The 16769-nt window shown below is 45.1% G+C and overlaps 1 protein-coding gene across 3 annotated transcripts in view; it reads left to right on the top strand.

Annotated features, from left to right (window-relative positions):
- The window catches only part of LOC118380874 (zinc finger protein 385A-like), a 92233-nt gene that overhangs the window by 31087 nt on the left and 44377 nt on the right, over positions 1–16769 (top strand). Inside the window, exon 2 of one of the 3 annotated variants that reach the window (XM_052473545.1) lies at positions 10836–10915. The exons of the other annotated variants lie outside the window; for them this stretch is intronic. Within the exon in view, the coding sequence (XP_052329505.1) occupies positions 10897–10915 (19 nt within the window). The 5' untranslated portion in view covers positions 10836–10896. The remainder of the gene's footprint in view (positions 1–10835; positions 10916–16769) is intronic. 3 annotated transcript variants of the gene reach the window in all.

Genomic DNA, 16769 nt, shown 5'->3' on the forward strand with positions numbered 1-16769 from the left:
GTTGAAATAAAGCACATTTAATGTAGTGTAATTGGATCATTAAGATTGACCACACCGTTGGCAACATTTCATACACGTATTTAGCCTTGTGTCTGACGATATTATTAGCACAATGACAGAACTGACTACACAGTAGCCTACATGTGCAGTGCAGTTGTTGACAGCATTATCGTTCTCTCTGTAGCCGTCTCCCACCTGCATGGCTATACCAGCAGTCTTAAATGCATTGATTGACTTGAATACTGTTCTTTCTCTCTTGGTGAGCTCAGCTGCATTGCTATAGATACCAGCAGATGGTAAATCCTCTGTCCATTAACCCGTGTTCACCTTGGGCTCACCTCAAAATATGCAGTATGCCCCCCTCCCCCACCAACACAGCTCTCTCTCTCAATCCATCTCATCTACTTCCTCCCCTCCTCTCTCTCCTCCACTTTGACCTCCCCACCAACACAGCTCTCTCTCTCAATCCATCTCATCTACTTCCTCCCCTCCTCTCTCTCCTCCACTTTGACCTCCCCACCAACACAGCTCTCTCTCTCAATCCATCTCATCTACTTCCTCCCCTCCTCTCTCCTCCACTTTGACCTCCCCACCAACACAGCTCTCTCTCTCAATCCATCTCATCTACTTCCTCCCCTCCTCTCTCTCCTCCACTTTGACCTCCCCACCAACACAGCTCTCTCTCTCAATCCATCTCATCTACTTCCTCCCCTCCTCTCTCTCCTCCACTTTGACCTTCCCCCTGTTCTTCTCCCTCTGCCCCAATGTTGTTACACTCTCTCTCTCTCTTTACCTTTACCTTAATCTCTTATTGCCTTCCTCCCCATCCCATCCCTGTCTCTCAATTTTAATCAGATGCGATTGACTGCTGGGTCTGTGAGTAGTGATCGGCAGAACACACATCATTTCAGACATTTTACTGAGACTCCACTTCTATGGGGTTGGAGAAAAGGCACCAGAAAGGGAGTGACAGAGACAATGAAATGAAAAGAGAAAGTGACATGACAAAGAACTATGATTTAAGGTAGGAGGGTAACTCAATCCACATAGTGCCCTATCTAAATGTGCTTGTCTGTAACCTTACTTCTCTGATCATCAAACACAGACCTCTGGATTGCTGTCCTAAACATGTTGCCGTCTTTTGGTGGCAGGTCATTCAATGTTATGCTACTAAGACTGCAGAACTCTCCACCAAAAGGTATTAGGATGATAGAAATAACCTCTTTTAAATCCAAGAACATACAAAAACGCATCTTTGTTCTCTGTCCTATCTTGGCCTCTTAATCTGTTGTGATGTCTTGTGGTTTTATCTGGTTCTCTCTTCTTAGGCATTTATTTGACCTTTGTCTGTTTCACTCTTAATGCGTCAGTGTGCCTGTTCTGCAACTACCTTTTGTAATGTTTTTACTTCAGACGTTTTAAGATGTCCTGTGTTTGTTGTTCACTCTATCGTGAGAGGTGACCTTGGGTTTGGTTAAGTTGTTCCATAAATAAGACAAACAGCCAGTCATCATTATTATCATAGTCTGTCTCAGAGGGGTGCAGCTGGGCAAATTATGGAGGTGCTCGCTCAATGGAACACTGCCCTGCACAATCATCATTACAATGCCTTCAGTAGAACACCACCCTGCACCATCATCATCACAATGTCTTCAGTAGAACACCGCCCTGCACCATCATCATCACAATGCCTTCAGTAGAACACCGCCCTGCACCAACATCATCACAATGCCTTCAGTAGAACACCACCCTGCACCATCATCTTCACAATGCCCTCAGTAGAACACCGCCCTGCACCATCATCATCACAATGCCTTCAGTAGAACACCACCCTGCACCATCATCATCACAATGCCTTCAGTAGAACACCACCCTGCACCATCATCATCACAATGCCTTCAGTAGAACACCGCCCTGCATCATCATCATCATCATCATCATCACAATGTCTTCAGTAGAACACCGCCCTGCATCATCATCATCACAATGCCTTCAGTAGAACACCACCCTGCACCATCATCATCACAATGCCTTCAGTAGAACACCGCCCTGCACCAACATCATCACAATGTCTCCAGTAGAACACCACCCTGCACCATCATCTTCACAATGCCTTCAGTAGAACACCACCCTGCACCAACATCATCACAATGTCTCCAGTAGAACACCGCCCTGCATCATCATCATCACAATGTCTTCAGTAGAACACCGCCCTGCATCATCATCATCACAATGTCTCCAGTAGAACACCGCCCTGCACCAACATCATCACAATGTCTCCAGTAGAACACCACCCTGCACCATCATCATCACAATGCCCTCAGTAGAACACCTAACAACACATCTAATCAGCCAATTTGTCAGCGAGTGTGTGTGAGTGTGAGTGTGTGTGTGAGTGTGTGAGTGTGTGTGTGTGTGTGTGTGTGTGTGTGTGTGTGTGTGTGTGTGTGTGTGTGTGTGTGTGTGTGTGTGTGTGTGTGTGTGTGTGTGTGTGTGTGTGTGTGTGCGCGTGTGCATTTGCATTTGTGAGAGACAGATTAGATGTGTGTGTGAGTACTCTGTACATGTGTAGTGTACGGTACTGAATGTGTGTATAACATTTAATTCATTAATAAAGAGTGAATGAAATGTTTAACTGCAGAGGAGTCTGATGCGGCAGGGAGAGAGTATAGTCGTGTTCAACTACTGCAAAGTGAAAGCTTAGCAGACACACATGCACGCACACACGCACACAGACACACACACACACACACACAGACACAGACACAGACACAGACACACACACACACACACACACACACACGCACGCACGCACGCACACACACACACACACACACGCACACACACACACACACACAGACACACAGACAGACAGACACACACACACACACACACACACACACACACACACACACACACACACACACACACACACACACACACACACACACACACACACACACACACACACACACACACGCATGAAAACACGAGCACGTTATCCCAGTCAATGACTGAATATACCTACAAACACTGTTTTTCTCTCCAGCACACACATTGTCTGAAGACAGTGCAGAATTGTATTTAAAAAAACACTTATAAATCACTCATATTTCCAAGATGGAGTAGCAGTCGGACGTCTTGTCGTGTCGTGTCCCTTGTATATATCGTTAAAAAAAAATGTAACATATTTTTCTTCGCATATCTTTTAAAACATTTAGCTAAACCTCAACTTCTAAATACTCTCCTGCAACCCGCCTCACCCAATGTAGCTATTTTTTTCTAAAGTATTTCTATCTACTTTGGATCCGGAACCCCTCAACTGAAGCTAGCCAGCTAGCTACCAGCTATCAGTCAGCAAACCATTGCTAGCGGTCTTCAGCTAACCGGTCATCAGCTAACCTTTAGCTCGGAAAGCTCTCGCCAGTTCGAACAACGCGATTCTAACCAGAGCATAATGGACCTATTCTGTTTTTATCCCCGGATTCCCACCGGATTTCCACCTCAAACGGAACATTTTCAGCTGGATTCTTCACAACTAGCTATCTAGCTAACCGCAACCCCGGATGATTACTCCTGGCTCGCGTTTCCACCCACTTAGCTTGAAGCTAGCCCGGCCAGAGCTCCTGTGCTACCACCGAAGCATACTCCTGGGCTACAATATCCGGACCCACGACCGGTTTATCGATGTCACCGCATGAAGAGGAATAAACAGACTCACCCCATCGCGACGTCCCCCAAAGGCTAACTTTCTAGCCCTTGCTATCTCCTTGCTTGCTAATTCGGCCTGCTAACTGCTAGCTTGTTTAGCCCCGGTCCGGTAACTGCTACCTTGTTTAGCCCTGGCCTACTAACTGTTAGCTTGTTAGCACAGGCCTGCTAACCGTCTGAATCGCCGCGTCCCAAACACTCACTGGACCCATATTTACTTTCTATCTCTTTTCGATTTTTAATTTGTTTATACCTTCCGGTAACCTGCCTCACCCAATGTGATACGGAATCACTATTATTTTTCATTTTTAGAACACACTCAAGAACCTCCAGAAGCTAACCAGCTAACTAGCTACAGGCTATTTAGTCATTGTTAGCCACTGCTAGCGGCTTTTACCTTTTGCACAGCCAGACAGTTTAAAAAAAAACTGCATAACACTCGCCAGTCCAGCTTCCCTGCCCCATCCACCGCTGCCCCCCTGGACACTGATCACTTGGCTACATAGCTGATGCATGCTCGACTGTCCATTAATCACGGTACTCCATTCTGCTTGTTTATGTTTTATCTGTCGGCCCCAGCCGCACTCAGGCTCTGTGTGTAGTTAATCCGACCCTCCCTGCCTAGTCAACGCCATTTTACCTGCTGCTGTTGTGCTAGCTGATTAGCTGTTGTTGTCTCACCTACTGTTTTAGCTACTGTTTTAGCTAGCTCTCCCAATTCAACACCTGTGATTACTGTATATCTCGCTGTATGTCTCTCTCAAATGTCAATATGCCTTGTATACTGTTGTTCAGGTTAGTTATCATTGTTTTAGTTTACAATGGAGCCCCTAGTTCCACTCTTCATACCCCTGATACCTCCTTTGTCCCACCACATGCGGTGACCTCACCCATTACAACCAGCATGTCCAGAGATACAACCTCTCTCATCATCACCCAGTGCCTGGGCTTACCTCCGCTGTACCCGCACCCCACCATACCCCTGTCTGTGCATTATGCCCTGAATATATTCTACCATGCCCAGAAATCTGTTCCTTTTATTCTCTGTCCCCAACGCTCTAGGCGACCAGTTTTGATAGCCTTTAGCCGCACCCTCATACTAATCCTCCTCTGTTCCGCGGGTGATGTGGAGGTAAACCCAGGCCCTGCATGTCCCCAGGCACCCTCATTTGTTGACTTATGTGATTGAAAAAGCCTTGGTTTCATGCATGTCAACATCAGAAGCCTCCTCCCTAAGTTTGTTTTACTCACTGCTTTAGCACACTCTGCTAACCCTGATGTCCTTGCCGTGTCTGAATCCTGGCTCAGGAAGGTCACCAAAAATTCTGAGATTTCCATACCCAACTATAACATCTTCCGTCAAGATAGAACTGCCAAAGGGGGAGGAGTTGCAGTCTACTGCAGAGATAGCCTGCAAAGTAATGTCATACTTTCCAGGTCCATACCCAAACAGTTCGAACTACTAATTTTGAAAATTACTCTCTCCAGAAATAAGTCTCTCACTGTTGCCGCCTGCTACCGACCCCCCTCAGCACCCAGCTGTGCCCTGGACACCATTTGTGAATTGATCGCCCCCCATCGAGCTTCAGAGTTTGTTCTGTTAGGTGACCTAAACTGGGATATGCTTAACACCCCGGCAGTCCTACAATCTAAGCTAGATGCCCTCAATCTCACACAAATCATCAAGGAACCCACCAGGTACAACCCTAAATCTGTAAACAAGGGCACCCTCATAGACGTCATTCTGACCAACTGGCCCTCCAAATACACCTACGCTGTCTTCAACCAGGATCTCAGCGATCACTGCCTCATTGCCTGTATCCGCTACGGATCCGCTACAGTCAAACGACCACCCCTCATCAATGTCAAACGCTCCCTAAAACACTTCTGTGAGCAGGCCTTTCTAATCGACCTGGCCCGGGTATTGACCTCATCCCGCCAGTTGGGGATGCCTGGTCATTCTTTAAAAGTAACTTCCTCACCATTTTAGATAAGCATACTCCGTTCAAAAAAATGCAGAACTAAGAACAGATATAGCCCTTGGTTCACTCCAGACCTGACTGCCCTCAACCAGCACAAAAACATCCTGTGGCGGACTGCAATAGCATCGAATAGTCCCCGCGATATGCAACTGTTCAGGGAAGTGAGGAACCAATACATGCAGTCAGTCAGGAAAGCTAAGGCCAGCTTCTTCAGGCAGAAGTTTGCATCCTGTAGCTCCAACTCCAAAAAGTTCTGGGACACTGTGAAGTCCATGGAGAACAAGAGCACCTCCTCCCAGCTGCCCACTGCACTGAGGCTAGGTAACACGGTCACCACCGATAAATCCATGATTATCGAAAACTTCAACAAGAATTTCTCAACTGCTGGCCATGCCTTCCGCCTGGCTACTCCAACCTCGGCCAACAGCTCCCCCCGCAGCTACTCGCCCAAGCCTCTTCAGGTTCTGATTTACCCAAATCCAGATAGCAGATGTTCTGAAAGAGCTGAAAAACCTGGACCCATACAAATCAGCTGGGCTTGACAATCTGGACCCTCTATTTCTGAAACTATCTGCCGCCATTGTCGCAACCCCTATTACCAGCCTGTTCAACCTCTCTTTCATATCGTCTGAGATCCCCAAGGATTGGAAAGCTGCCGCAGTCATCCCCCTCTTCAAAGGGGGAGACATCCTAGACCCAAACTGTTACAGACCTATATTCATCCTGCCCTGCCTATCTAAGGTCTTCGAAAGCCAAGTCAACAAACAGGTCATTGACCATCTCGAATCCCACCGTACCTTCTCCGCTGTGCAATCTGGTTTCCGAGCTGGTCACGGGTGCACCTCAGCCACGCTCAAGGTACTAAACGATATTATAACCGCCATCGATAAAAGACAGTACTGTGCAGCCGTCTTCATAGACCTTGCCAAGGCTTTCGACTCGGTCAATCACCATATTCTTATCGGCAGACTCAGTAGCCTCGGGTTTTCGGATGACTGCCTTGCCTGGTTCACCAATGACTGTGCAGACAGAGTTCAGTGTGTCAAATCGGAGTGCATGCTGTCCGATCCTCTGGCAGTCTCTATGGGGGTGCCACAGGGTTCAATCCTCGGGCCGACTCTTTTTTCTGTATATATCAATGATATTGCTCTTGCTGCGGGCAATTCCCTGATCCACCTCTACGCAGACGACACCATTCTATATACTTCCGGCCCGTCCTTGGACACTGTGCTATCTAACCTCCAAACGAGCTTCAATGCCATACAACACTCCTTCCGTGGCCTCCAACTGCTCTTAAACGCTAGTAAAACCAAATGCATGCTTTTCAACCGTTCGCTGCCTGCACCCGCACGCCTGACCAGCATCACCACCCTGGATGGTTCCAACCTTGAATATGTGGACATCTATAAGTACTATCTATAGGTGTCTGGCTAGACTGTAAACTCTCCTTCCATACTCATATCAAACATCTCCAATCTAAAATCAAATCAAGAGTCGGCTTTCTATTCTGCAACAAAGCCTCCTTCACTCACGCCGCCAAACTTACCCTAGTAAAACTGACTATCGTACCGATCCTCGACTTCGGGGATGTCATCTACAAATTGCTTCCAACACTCTACTCAGCAAACTGGATGCAGTTTATCACAGTGCCATCCGTTTTGTCACTAAAGCACCTTATACCACCCACCACTGCGACTTGTATGCTCTAGTCGGCTGGCCCTCGCTACATATTCGTCGCCAGACCCACTGGCTCCAGGTCATCTACAAGTCCATGCTAGGTAAAGCTCCGCCTTATCTCAGTTCACTGGTCACGATGGCAACACCCATCCGTAGCACGCGCTCCAGCAGGTGTATCTCACTGATCATCCCTAAAGCCAACACCTCATTTGGCCGCCTTTCGTTCCAGTTCTCTGCTGCCTGTGACTGGAACGAATTGCAAAAATCGCTGAAGTTGGAGTCTTTTATCTCCCTCACCAACTTCAAACATCTGCTATCTGAGCAGCTAACCGATCGCTGCAGCTGTACATAGTCTATCGGTAAATAGCCCACCCATTTTTACCTACCCCATCCCCATACTGTTTTTATTTATTTACTTTTCTGCTCCTTTGCACACCAATACACCTGTACATGACCATCTGATCATTTATCAGTCCAGTGTTAATCTGCAAAATTGTAATTATTCGCCTACCTCATGCCTTTTGCACACAATGTATATAGACTTTTTTTTTTTTTTCCTACTGTGTTATTGACTTGTTAATTGTTTACTCCATGTGTAACTCTGTGTTGTCTGTCCACACTGCTATGCTTTATCTTGGCCAGGTCGCAGTTGCAAATGAGAACTTGTTCTCAACTAGCCTACCTGGTTAAATAAAGGTGAAATAAAATAAAATAATAAATAAACATACGCGCTTCTAAATCCCACACAGTTTTTCCAAACTTTCCCAAACTCACATTCTTCCCCAAACACAGAGCGAGCACTTGTCAAGGTTCCCAGTGAGCTCTGAGGCAGCATTTAAACCTGACCACTGAGGTGCAGAACATCTATCATTAAAGCCCGGTGAAGACTGAAGTTAACTATGTATTCTCCCTCACATCCTCTATGCCTCTCTCTCTCTCTGTACTGCTGAACTAGCCTCCAGAGGAACACTAATATATCATTATGTGAATGAATGTCAGGCCAGTGAGGTGATATGACAAGAACACGTTGTGCCCTGGTAGTTATTGTGTGTCTTTTAAGAATCAACTTCTGATGGCACTGTAATTATAGTTTAGGACTGGAGGAGAGATAATGAGAGAACATCTCATTCTAGGAGCTGACTGAATAAATCTGCCTTATATATGCATGTACTCATTTTCAATGACAACTATAATAATTCATAAGTGTGTGTGTGTGTGTGTGTGTGTGTGTGTGTGTGTGTGTGTGTGTGTGTGTGTGTGTGTGTGTGTGTGTGTGTGTGTGTGTGTGTGTGTGTGTGTGTGTGTGTGTGTGTGTGTGTGTGTAAAGTTACCATTCCTCCTTTGAAAAGGTCATCAGCATTTGATGTCTGTGACTTTAGCTAGTTAGCTGTGTGTGTTGCATGCTTGTGTTTGTGTTCGTATATGTGTGTTTGCCTGCATGTGGATGTTTGCGTGTGTGCCCCCTGCGTAGGTCGAAATAGCTGCGTTTGGCTGGAGGGTAAGCTAAGCTGCAGTAAAATATGATTTCATTCCCAGTCTTTCACAGCGGCAGAATGCGACACAGAGGGAGAATTATCTTTCCCTGCACAAAAACATTAGCACTGTGGTTCTGTGACAAGCAATTGCGTATATAATACTTTCCTGAGCAGCATTTTGTCTGCAGAGCAACTGAGGACTAAATAGCAATCCATCTCTGTAACTGATGCGTTGTGCGATTTATTGCCCTGATAATAATTGTAATCATCTATCTCCTGAATGGCTGTCTGCGCAGAGTAAGTCACTTCACAATGGACAAGACAAATCCAGCAGATGCAGTGGATAAGGGATCTGTAGTCCGTCCATAATTGTCTCATGCTATGCTATCATCTCAGCCCTCCCCTCCGTGCTCTCTGGCAGCAGTTACATAGCCTTTTCTCAGGAGCCTGTGGTAATCCAGTACAGTAGGTAGCTAGCTCGTCTCACAGCCGGCTGTGCAGCAACAGCCCCATTTACATGAAGATGTGGGCAGACTGGCATCATCATGTGCTCAGCTTAATGCTAAAATAATCCACAGTGTGTGTGTGTGTGTGTGAGTGAGTGAGTGAGTGAGTGAGTGAGTGAGTGAGTGAGTGTAACATTGGGCTCGATGCAGTGGTTTATGGGGACTTTGCGACGTTGTTGTTTATCAGGTTTTCATCGGGGGAGATGGTGGGGAGACACATCAGTAACCTCTGGTTCCCCTGATCGGAGTGAGATAGAGTTAGAGATAGAGACAGAGATAGGCAGGGAATACTGAGAGGCTCGACTACATCACTGACTTTGACATTACCTCTGGGATCATTACATCTGAATCGGGTAAATTAATTGCCAATTTCAGCAGCTTTAGTCACAGCTGTGTATGTGCATGGGGGTGTTGAGTCTGGTGGGTGGGGGGGTTGGTTATACTATCCTTATTTCCTTATTAGGGCCAGAAGTCCTCACAAGGATAGTAAAACAAGGACAATTCGGACAAGTGGGGACATTTCACCGTTCACCACAAGGAAAATTGGGTCTTTTAGGATTAGGGGTTTGGTTTATCACTAGGGTAACAGATGTTTGGTCCTCACAAGGATAGTACAACAAATGTGTGTGTGTGTGTGTGTGTGTGTGTGTGTGTGTGTGTGTGTGTGTGTGTGTGTGTGTGTGTGTGTGTGTGTGTGTGTGTGTGTGTGTGTGTGTGTGTGTGTGTGTGTGTGTGTGTGTGTGTGGTCTAACGTTTACTAACCTTTTGGGTTCATAAAGCCCTAACAAGGATAGTAAAACAAAATAATACTGGGGATTTCACTGGTCCCCAAAAGTGTTTAATGCTTAGAGGTTAGGTTTAGGTTGACAACTAGAGTTAGCATTAGGGTTAGGGGTTAGGATTAGGGTAAGGAGTTAGTGATAGGGTTAGTTTTAGAGTTAGGTTAAGGGTTAAGAGTTAAGTTATGTTTAGGTTTAGTTTTAGAGTTAGGTTAAGGGCTAAAGTTTAAAATTAGGGGTTAGGAAAAATCTGATTTTTAATGGGAATACATTTTATGGTCCTCACTTAAACAGTAAAACCAACGTGTGTGTATATGTGTGTGTGCATGAGTGTCTGTGAGCCATGTGCTCTTGCTAGACTGTCGGGGGAGACTGGGAATTCACGGAGGTCAGACATTGTGTCAAGATCAAATGAGATACAGTACATCAACATAACCATTACACTAAAGTAGTAAGGTAGCAATCCTATAATACATTTTTTATTTGTATATCATTTCTGTATGTAAAAAAAAATCATAATTTACAGTATATTTTAACATCTCTATGAAGCATCCCAAGGCCATCTTCAGTCTGTCACTGTGAGTAGTTGTGTACAGGTGTCTGTCATCTGTGAGTCAGCACAGTGGATATTAAGAATTATCCCCCTAGAATCAATGTCTGTGCCAGCATCAACATTTTATTACCATTATCAAAATCTGTCTTCAGCCTTCAGACCAAGACATCCCGAAAATGGGTCTTCTCATGAAAACGTCTGTAGCATCCAGATATGACCCCACAATCGAAAGGTGAGACTCTAATGAACACGAACAGCACCAGTCAAAAGTTTGGACACATTTACTCATTCAAGGGTTTTTCTTTATTTTCACAATTCTCTACATTGTAGAATAGTAGTGAAGACATCAACACTATGGAATAACACATAGAATCATGAAGTAATCAAAAAAGTGTTAAAGAAATCAAAGTATATTTTAGATTCTTCAAACTAGCCACCGTTTGCCTTGATGACAGCTTTGCACACTCTTGGCATTCTCTCACGCAGCTTCACCTGGAATGCTTTTCCAACAGTCTTGAAGGAGTTCCCACATATGCTGAGCACTTGTTGGCTACTTTTCCTTCATTCTGCTGTCCAACTCATCCCAAACCATCTCAATTGGGTTGAGGTCGGGTGATTGTGGAGACCAGGTCATCTGACACAGCACTCCATCACTGTTTCTTGGTCAAATAGCCTTTAAACAGCCGGGAGGTGTGTTGGGTCTTTGTTCTGTTGAAAAACAAATGGTAGTCCCACTAAGAGCAAACCAGATGGGATGGCTTATCGCTGCAGAATGCTGTGGTATCCATGCCCATTAAGTGTGCCTTGAATTCTAAATAAAATGCAGACAGTATCACCAGTAAAGCACCATCACACCTCCTCTATGCTTCACGTGGGAATCAAAAATGCGGAGATAATCTGTTCATCTTCATCTGATCATCTCACATTTGGACTCAATTGACAGATTTCCACCTGTCTAATGTCCATTGCTCGTGTTTCTTGTTTCAAGCAAGTCTCTTATTCTTATTGGTGTCCTTTAGTAGTGGTTTCATTGCAGCAATTCGACCATGAAGACCTGATTCAAGCAGTCTCCTCTGAACAGTTGATGTTGAGATGTGTCTGTTACTTGAACTCTGTGAAGCATTTATTTGGGCTGCAATTTGTGAAGCTGGTAACTCTAATAACCTTATCCTCTGCAGCAGAGATAACTCTTGGTCTTTCTTTCCTCAGGAGAGCCAATTTCATCATGGCGCTTGATGGTTTTTGCGACTGCACTTGCCTGACCTTCATGTCCCAAAGTAATGCTGGACTGTCATTTCTCTTTGCTTATTTGAGCTGTTCTTGCCATAATATGGACTTGGTCTTTTACCAAATAGGGTTATCTTCTGTATAGCACCCTACCTTCTCACAACACAACTGATTGGCTTAAGAAGGAAAGAAACTCCATAAATGTACTTTTAAGAAGGCACACCTGTTAACTGAAATGCATTCCAGGTGACTACCTCATGAAGCTGGTTGAGAGAATGCCAAGAGTGTGAAAAGCTGTCATCAAGGCAAAGGGTGGCTACTTTGAAGAATCTCAAAGTAGAGTACAGCACTTTGAGATATCAGCTGATGTACGAAGGGCTTGATTTGATTTGCAGCGATCCACCAATCAGGCCTTACGGTAGAGTGGCCAGACGGAAGCCATTCCTCAGTAAAAGGCACATGACAGCCTGCTTGGAGTTTGCCAAAAGGCACCTAAAGACTCTCAGACCATGAGAAACAAGATTATCTGGTCTGATGAAACCTAGATTTAACTCTTTGGCCTGAGTGCCAAGCATCACGTCTGGAGGAAACCTGTAACCATGCCGACTGTGAGGCATGATAGTGGCAGAATCATGGTGTGGGGATGTTTTTCAGTGGCAGGGACTAGACAGGATCGAGGGAAAGATGAACAGAGCAAAGTACAGAGAGATCCTTGATGAAAACCTGCTCCAGGGCGCTCATGACCTCAGACTGGGTCGAAGGTTCCCATTCCAACAGGACAATGACCCTCAGCACACAGCCAAGACAATGCAGGAGTGGTTTCGGGACAAGTCTCTGAATGTCCTTGAGTGGCCCAGCCAGAGCCTGGACTTGAACCTGACCGAACATCTCTGTAGAGACCTGAAAATAGCTGTGCAGCAGCACTCCCCATCCAACCTGACAGAGCTTAAGAGGATCTGCAGAGAAGAATGGGAGAAATTTCCCAAATAAAGGTGTGCCAAGCTTGTAGCATCTTACCCAAGAATACTCGAGGCTGTAAACACTGCCAAATGTGCTTCAACAAAGTACTGAGTAAAGGCTCTGAATACTTATATAAATATGGAATTTCCTGTATTAAAAAAAAATACATTTGCAAGATATTCAAAAACCCAGTTTTTTCTTTATCATTAGGGTGTATTGTGGCAGGGTAGCCTAGTGGTTAGAGCGTTGGACTAGTAATCGGAAGGTTGCAAATTCAAACCCCCGAGCTGACAAGCTACAAATCTGTCGTTCTACCCCTGAACAGGCAGTTAACCCAGTAGGCCGTCATTCAAAATAAGAATTTGTTCTTAATAACTGACTTGCCTAGTTAAATAAAGGTACATTTAAAAAAAATGTGTGTAGATCGATGAGGATTTGTTTTTTATACTCCATTTTAGATTAAGGCTGTAACATAACAAAATGGGGAAAAAAATCAAGGGTTCTGAATACTTTCCGAAATGCACTGTACTTTAGTGCCAAAATAAAAGGTGTAAAATGCTGTATATTTTTATATCGCTCAGATAGGCCTATAGGGCAAACACCAAAACATACTTTCTTTTGAAAATAAATTGACCTTGACACAATGTCTTTTGATACATCTCTTTGCCAGGTATGAATATGTTATTCAATGCATTTCTAGTTACTAATAGCAGTAAGGCCAAATTCAATGTTTCATCAAATATCTTTTGTATATATTTTTGGGATACCTAAAATGTCCTTAAATGCATCCTTGGTATGACTTGGTATGACTTTCTTAAAACAATTCAGGGATCATCAACTAGATCCAGCCGCAGGTTCTTAGACTCTAGTGCAGGGATCATCAACTAGATCCAGCCGCAGGTTCTTAGACTCTAGCGCAGGGATCATCAACTAGATCCATCCGCAGGTTCTTAGACTCTAGCGCAGGGATCATCAACTAGATCCAGCCGCAGGTTCTTAGACTCTAGCGCAGGGATCATCAACTAGATCCAGCCGCAGGTTCTTAGACTCTAGCGCATGGATCATCAACTAGATCCAGCCGCAGGTTCTTAGACTCTAGCGCAGGGATCATCAACTAGATCCAGCCGCAGGTTCTTAGACTCTAGCGCAGGGATCATCAACTAGCTCCAGCCGCAGGTTCTTAGACTCTAGCGCAGGGATCATCAACTAGATCCAGCCGCAGGTTCTTAGACTCTAGTGCAGGGATCATCAACTAGATCCAGCCGCAGGTTCTTAGACTCTAGCGCAGGGATCATCAACTAGATCCAGCCGCAGGTTCTTAGACTCTAGCGCAGGGATCATCAACTAGATCCAGCCGCAGGTTCTTAGACTCTAGCGCATGGGTCATCAACTAGATCCAGCCGCAGGTTCTTAGACTCTAGCGCAGGGATCATCAACTAGATCCAGCCGCAGGTTCTTAGACCCTAGAGCAGGGATCATCAACTAGATCCAGCCGAAAGGTTCTTAGACTCTAGCGCAGGGATCATCAACTAGATCCAGACGCAGGTTCTTAGACTCTAGCGCAGGGATCATCAACTCGATCCAGCCGCAGGTTCTTAGACTCTAGTGCAGGGATCATCAACTAGATCCAGCCGCAGGTTCTTAGACTCTAGCGCAGGGATCATCAACTAGATCCAGCCGCAGGTTCTTAGACTCTAGCGCATGGATCATCAACTAGATCCAGCCGCAGGTTCTTAGACTCTAGCGCAGGGATCATCAACTAGATCCAGCCGCAGGTTCTTAGACTCTAGCGCAGGGATCATCAACTAGATCCAGCCGCAGGTTCTTAGACTCTAGCGCAGGGATCATCAACTAGATCCAGCCGAAAGGTTCTTAGACTCTAGCGCAGGGATCATCAACTAGATCCAGCCGCAGGTTCTTAGACTCTAGCGCAGGGATCATCAACTAGCTCCAGCCGCAGGTTCTTAGACTCTAGCGCAGGGATCATCAACTAGATCCAGCCGCAGGTTCTTAGACTCTAGCGCAGGGATCATCAACTAGATCCAGCCGCAGGTTCTTAGACTCTAGCGCAGGGATCATCAACTAGATCCAGCCGCAGGTTCTTAGACTCTAGCGCATGGATCATCAACTAGATCCAGCCGCAGGTTCTTAGACTCTAGCGCAGGGATCATCAACTAGATCCAGCCGCAGTTTCTTAGACTCTAGCGCAGGATCATCAACTAGATCCAGCCGCAGGTTCTTAGACTCTAGCGCAGGGATCATCAACTAGATCCAGCCGAAAGGTTCTTAGCCTCTAGCGCAGGGATCATCAACTAGATCCAGACGCAGGTTCTTAGACTCTAGCGCAGGGATCATCAACTCGATCCAGATGCAGGTTCTTAGACTCTAGCGCAGGGATCATCAACTAGATTCCACCGCGGGACCATTTTTTATTGAGCGGATGGTTAGGGGGCCAGAACATAATGACAAATCATTTGTAGACTGGCCACAAGATGACCACAGGAAGCACAAACAGATAATATTTGACTAAACTGTAATAATTTCAAACCTTACTTACCTTTGTACAGTATATGATCACGTTGGAACAGATATCCATAATTAAAATTACTCCGAGCTGATTTGCTGGTGTTTTACAGTCTTTTATGTCCCCCTCACCCAAAATCCTGTGTGTCAAATAAAATCAGCTGTGGGCCAAATAAAATCAGCTGTGGGCCAAATAAAATCAGCTGTGGGCCAAATTCATCCTGCGGGGGGACACTTCTCTAGGGAGTTTAACATGATCACGTATTCAGTGTCAGCTCAGCTGTTGTTTACAAACGAAAAGTAAAAGTGTCCATTTGTCAAATGAAAGTGTAAATTGTCAAATCAACTTAGTTGTGTTACAGTACAACAATACTGTATTGAACAGACGGCCATTACCTTCATCAACTTATCAACTCATTATTCCATTATAACATGATGATGTTCGTGGTGTCGGGAGAAAGTAGAGAAAATATATCAATCTATCAATATATCAATCAGCATGTCAACCTAGTCAGATTTTCTCTCTATTTCATAGTCTCACTCACTCCATCTCTCTATTCTTGCACTTCTCTCTCTCCCTCGATCTCGTTCTTTCTCCTTCTCCATCTCCATGTCTCCTCCACCTCTCTCATAACCCCTGTACAATCCAATAAGCTATTACGCTACCATTGATCTTCTCCTCAGCCAAACATTTGCATTTGGGGGAGAAAAGCAATAAGGAGAGAGAACAGGGAAGGATCGACAGGACAGGACTGTCTTAAAGGAGAGAAGGAGAGAGGGGTGGATAATTATAGAGTTTGGCAGGGATTTAACACTTTAGTGCCTTTCAGACCATGTCAGATTGATGCTCTCTCTCGACTTCGTCACTGGAGAAAGCGGAGTGTGTGTGTCAGTGGAGGCTGGTGAGAGGAGCTATAGAAGGATGGGCTCATTGTAATGGCTGGATTGGAATAAATGGAACGTAGTCGAACATGTGGTTTCCATATGTTTGATGTGGTTGATACCGTTCTATTGATTCCATTCTAGCCATTACAATGAGCCCGTCCTGCTATAGCTCCTTCCACCAGCCTCCTCTGGTGAGTGTGTCTGTGTGTGTCTGGGTGTGTTCACTGATCTGATGCCAAAGTAAATCACTCAAGACTGGATTGGAGGTTGTGCTGCTGTCCAGCCACTGTCTGCTTGGCTAAGATCACATCTGTTCAGGCAGATGCAGGATATCATGTGTCTATGTGCTTCTAGGATGTGTTTCTGCACTAGTACTGTATGGGTGTAATATGTTTTTATGTGTGTATAGTGTGTAATGTTACATGTATATTTAATTCGTCTTTTGAGTAAATGTATCTTCATGATATGGTAACACATGGTTTGATTAAGAT

The sequence above is a fragment of the Oncorhynchus keta genome, chromosome 21 (assembly GCF_023373465.1).
Source record: "Oncorhynchus keta strain PuntledgeMale-10-30-2019 chromosome 21, Oket_V2, whole genome shotgun sequence".
Classification (NCBI taxonomy): Eukaryota; Metazoa; Chordata; class Actinopteri; order Salmoniformes; family Salmonidae; genus Oncorhynchus; species Oncorhynchus keta.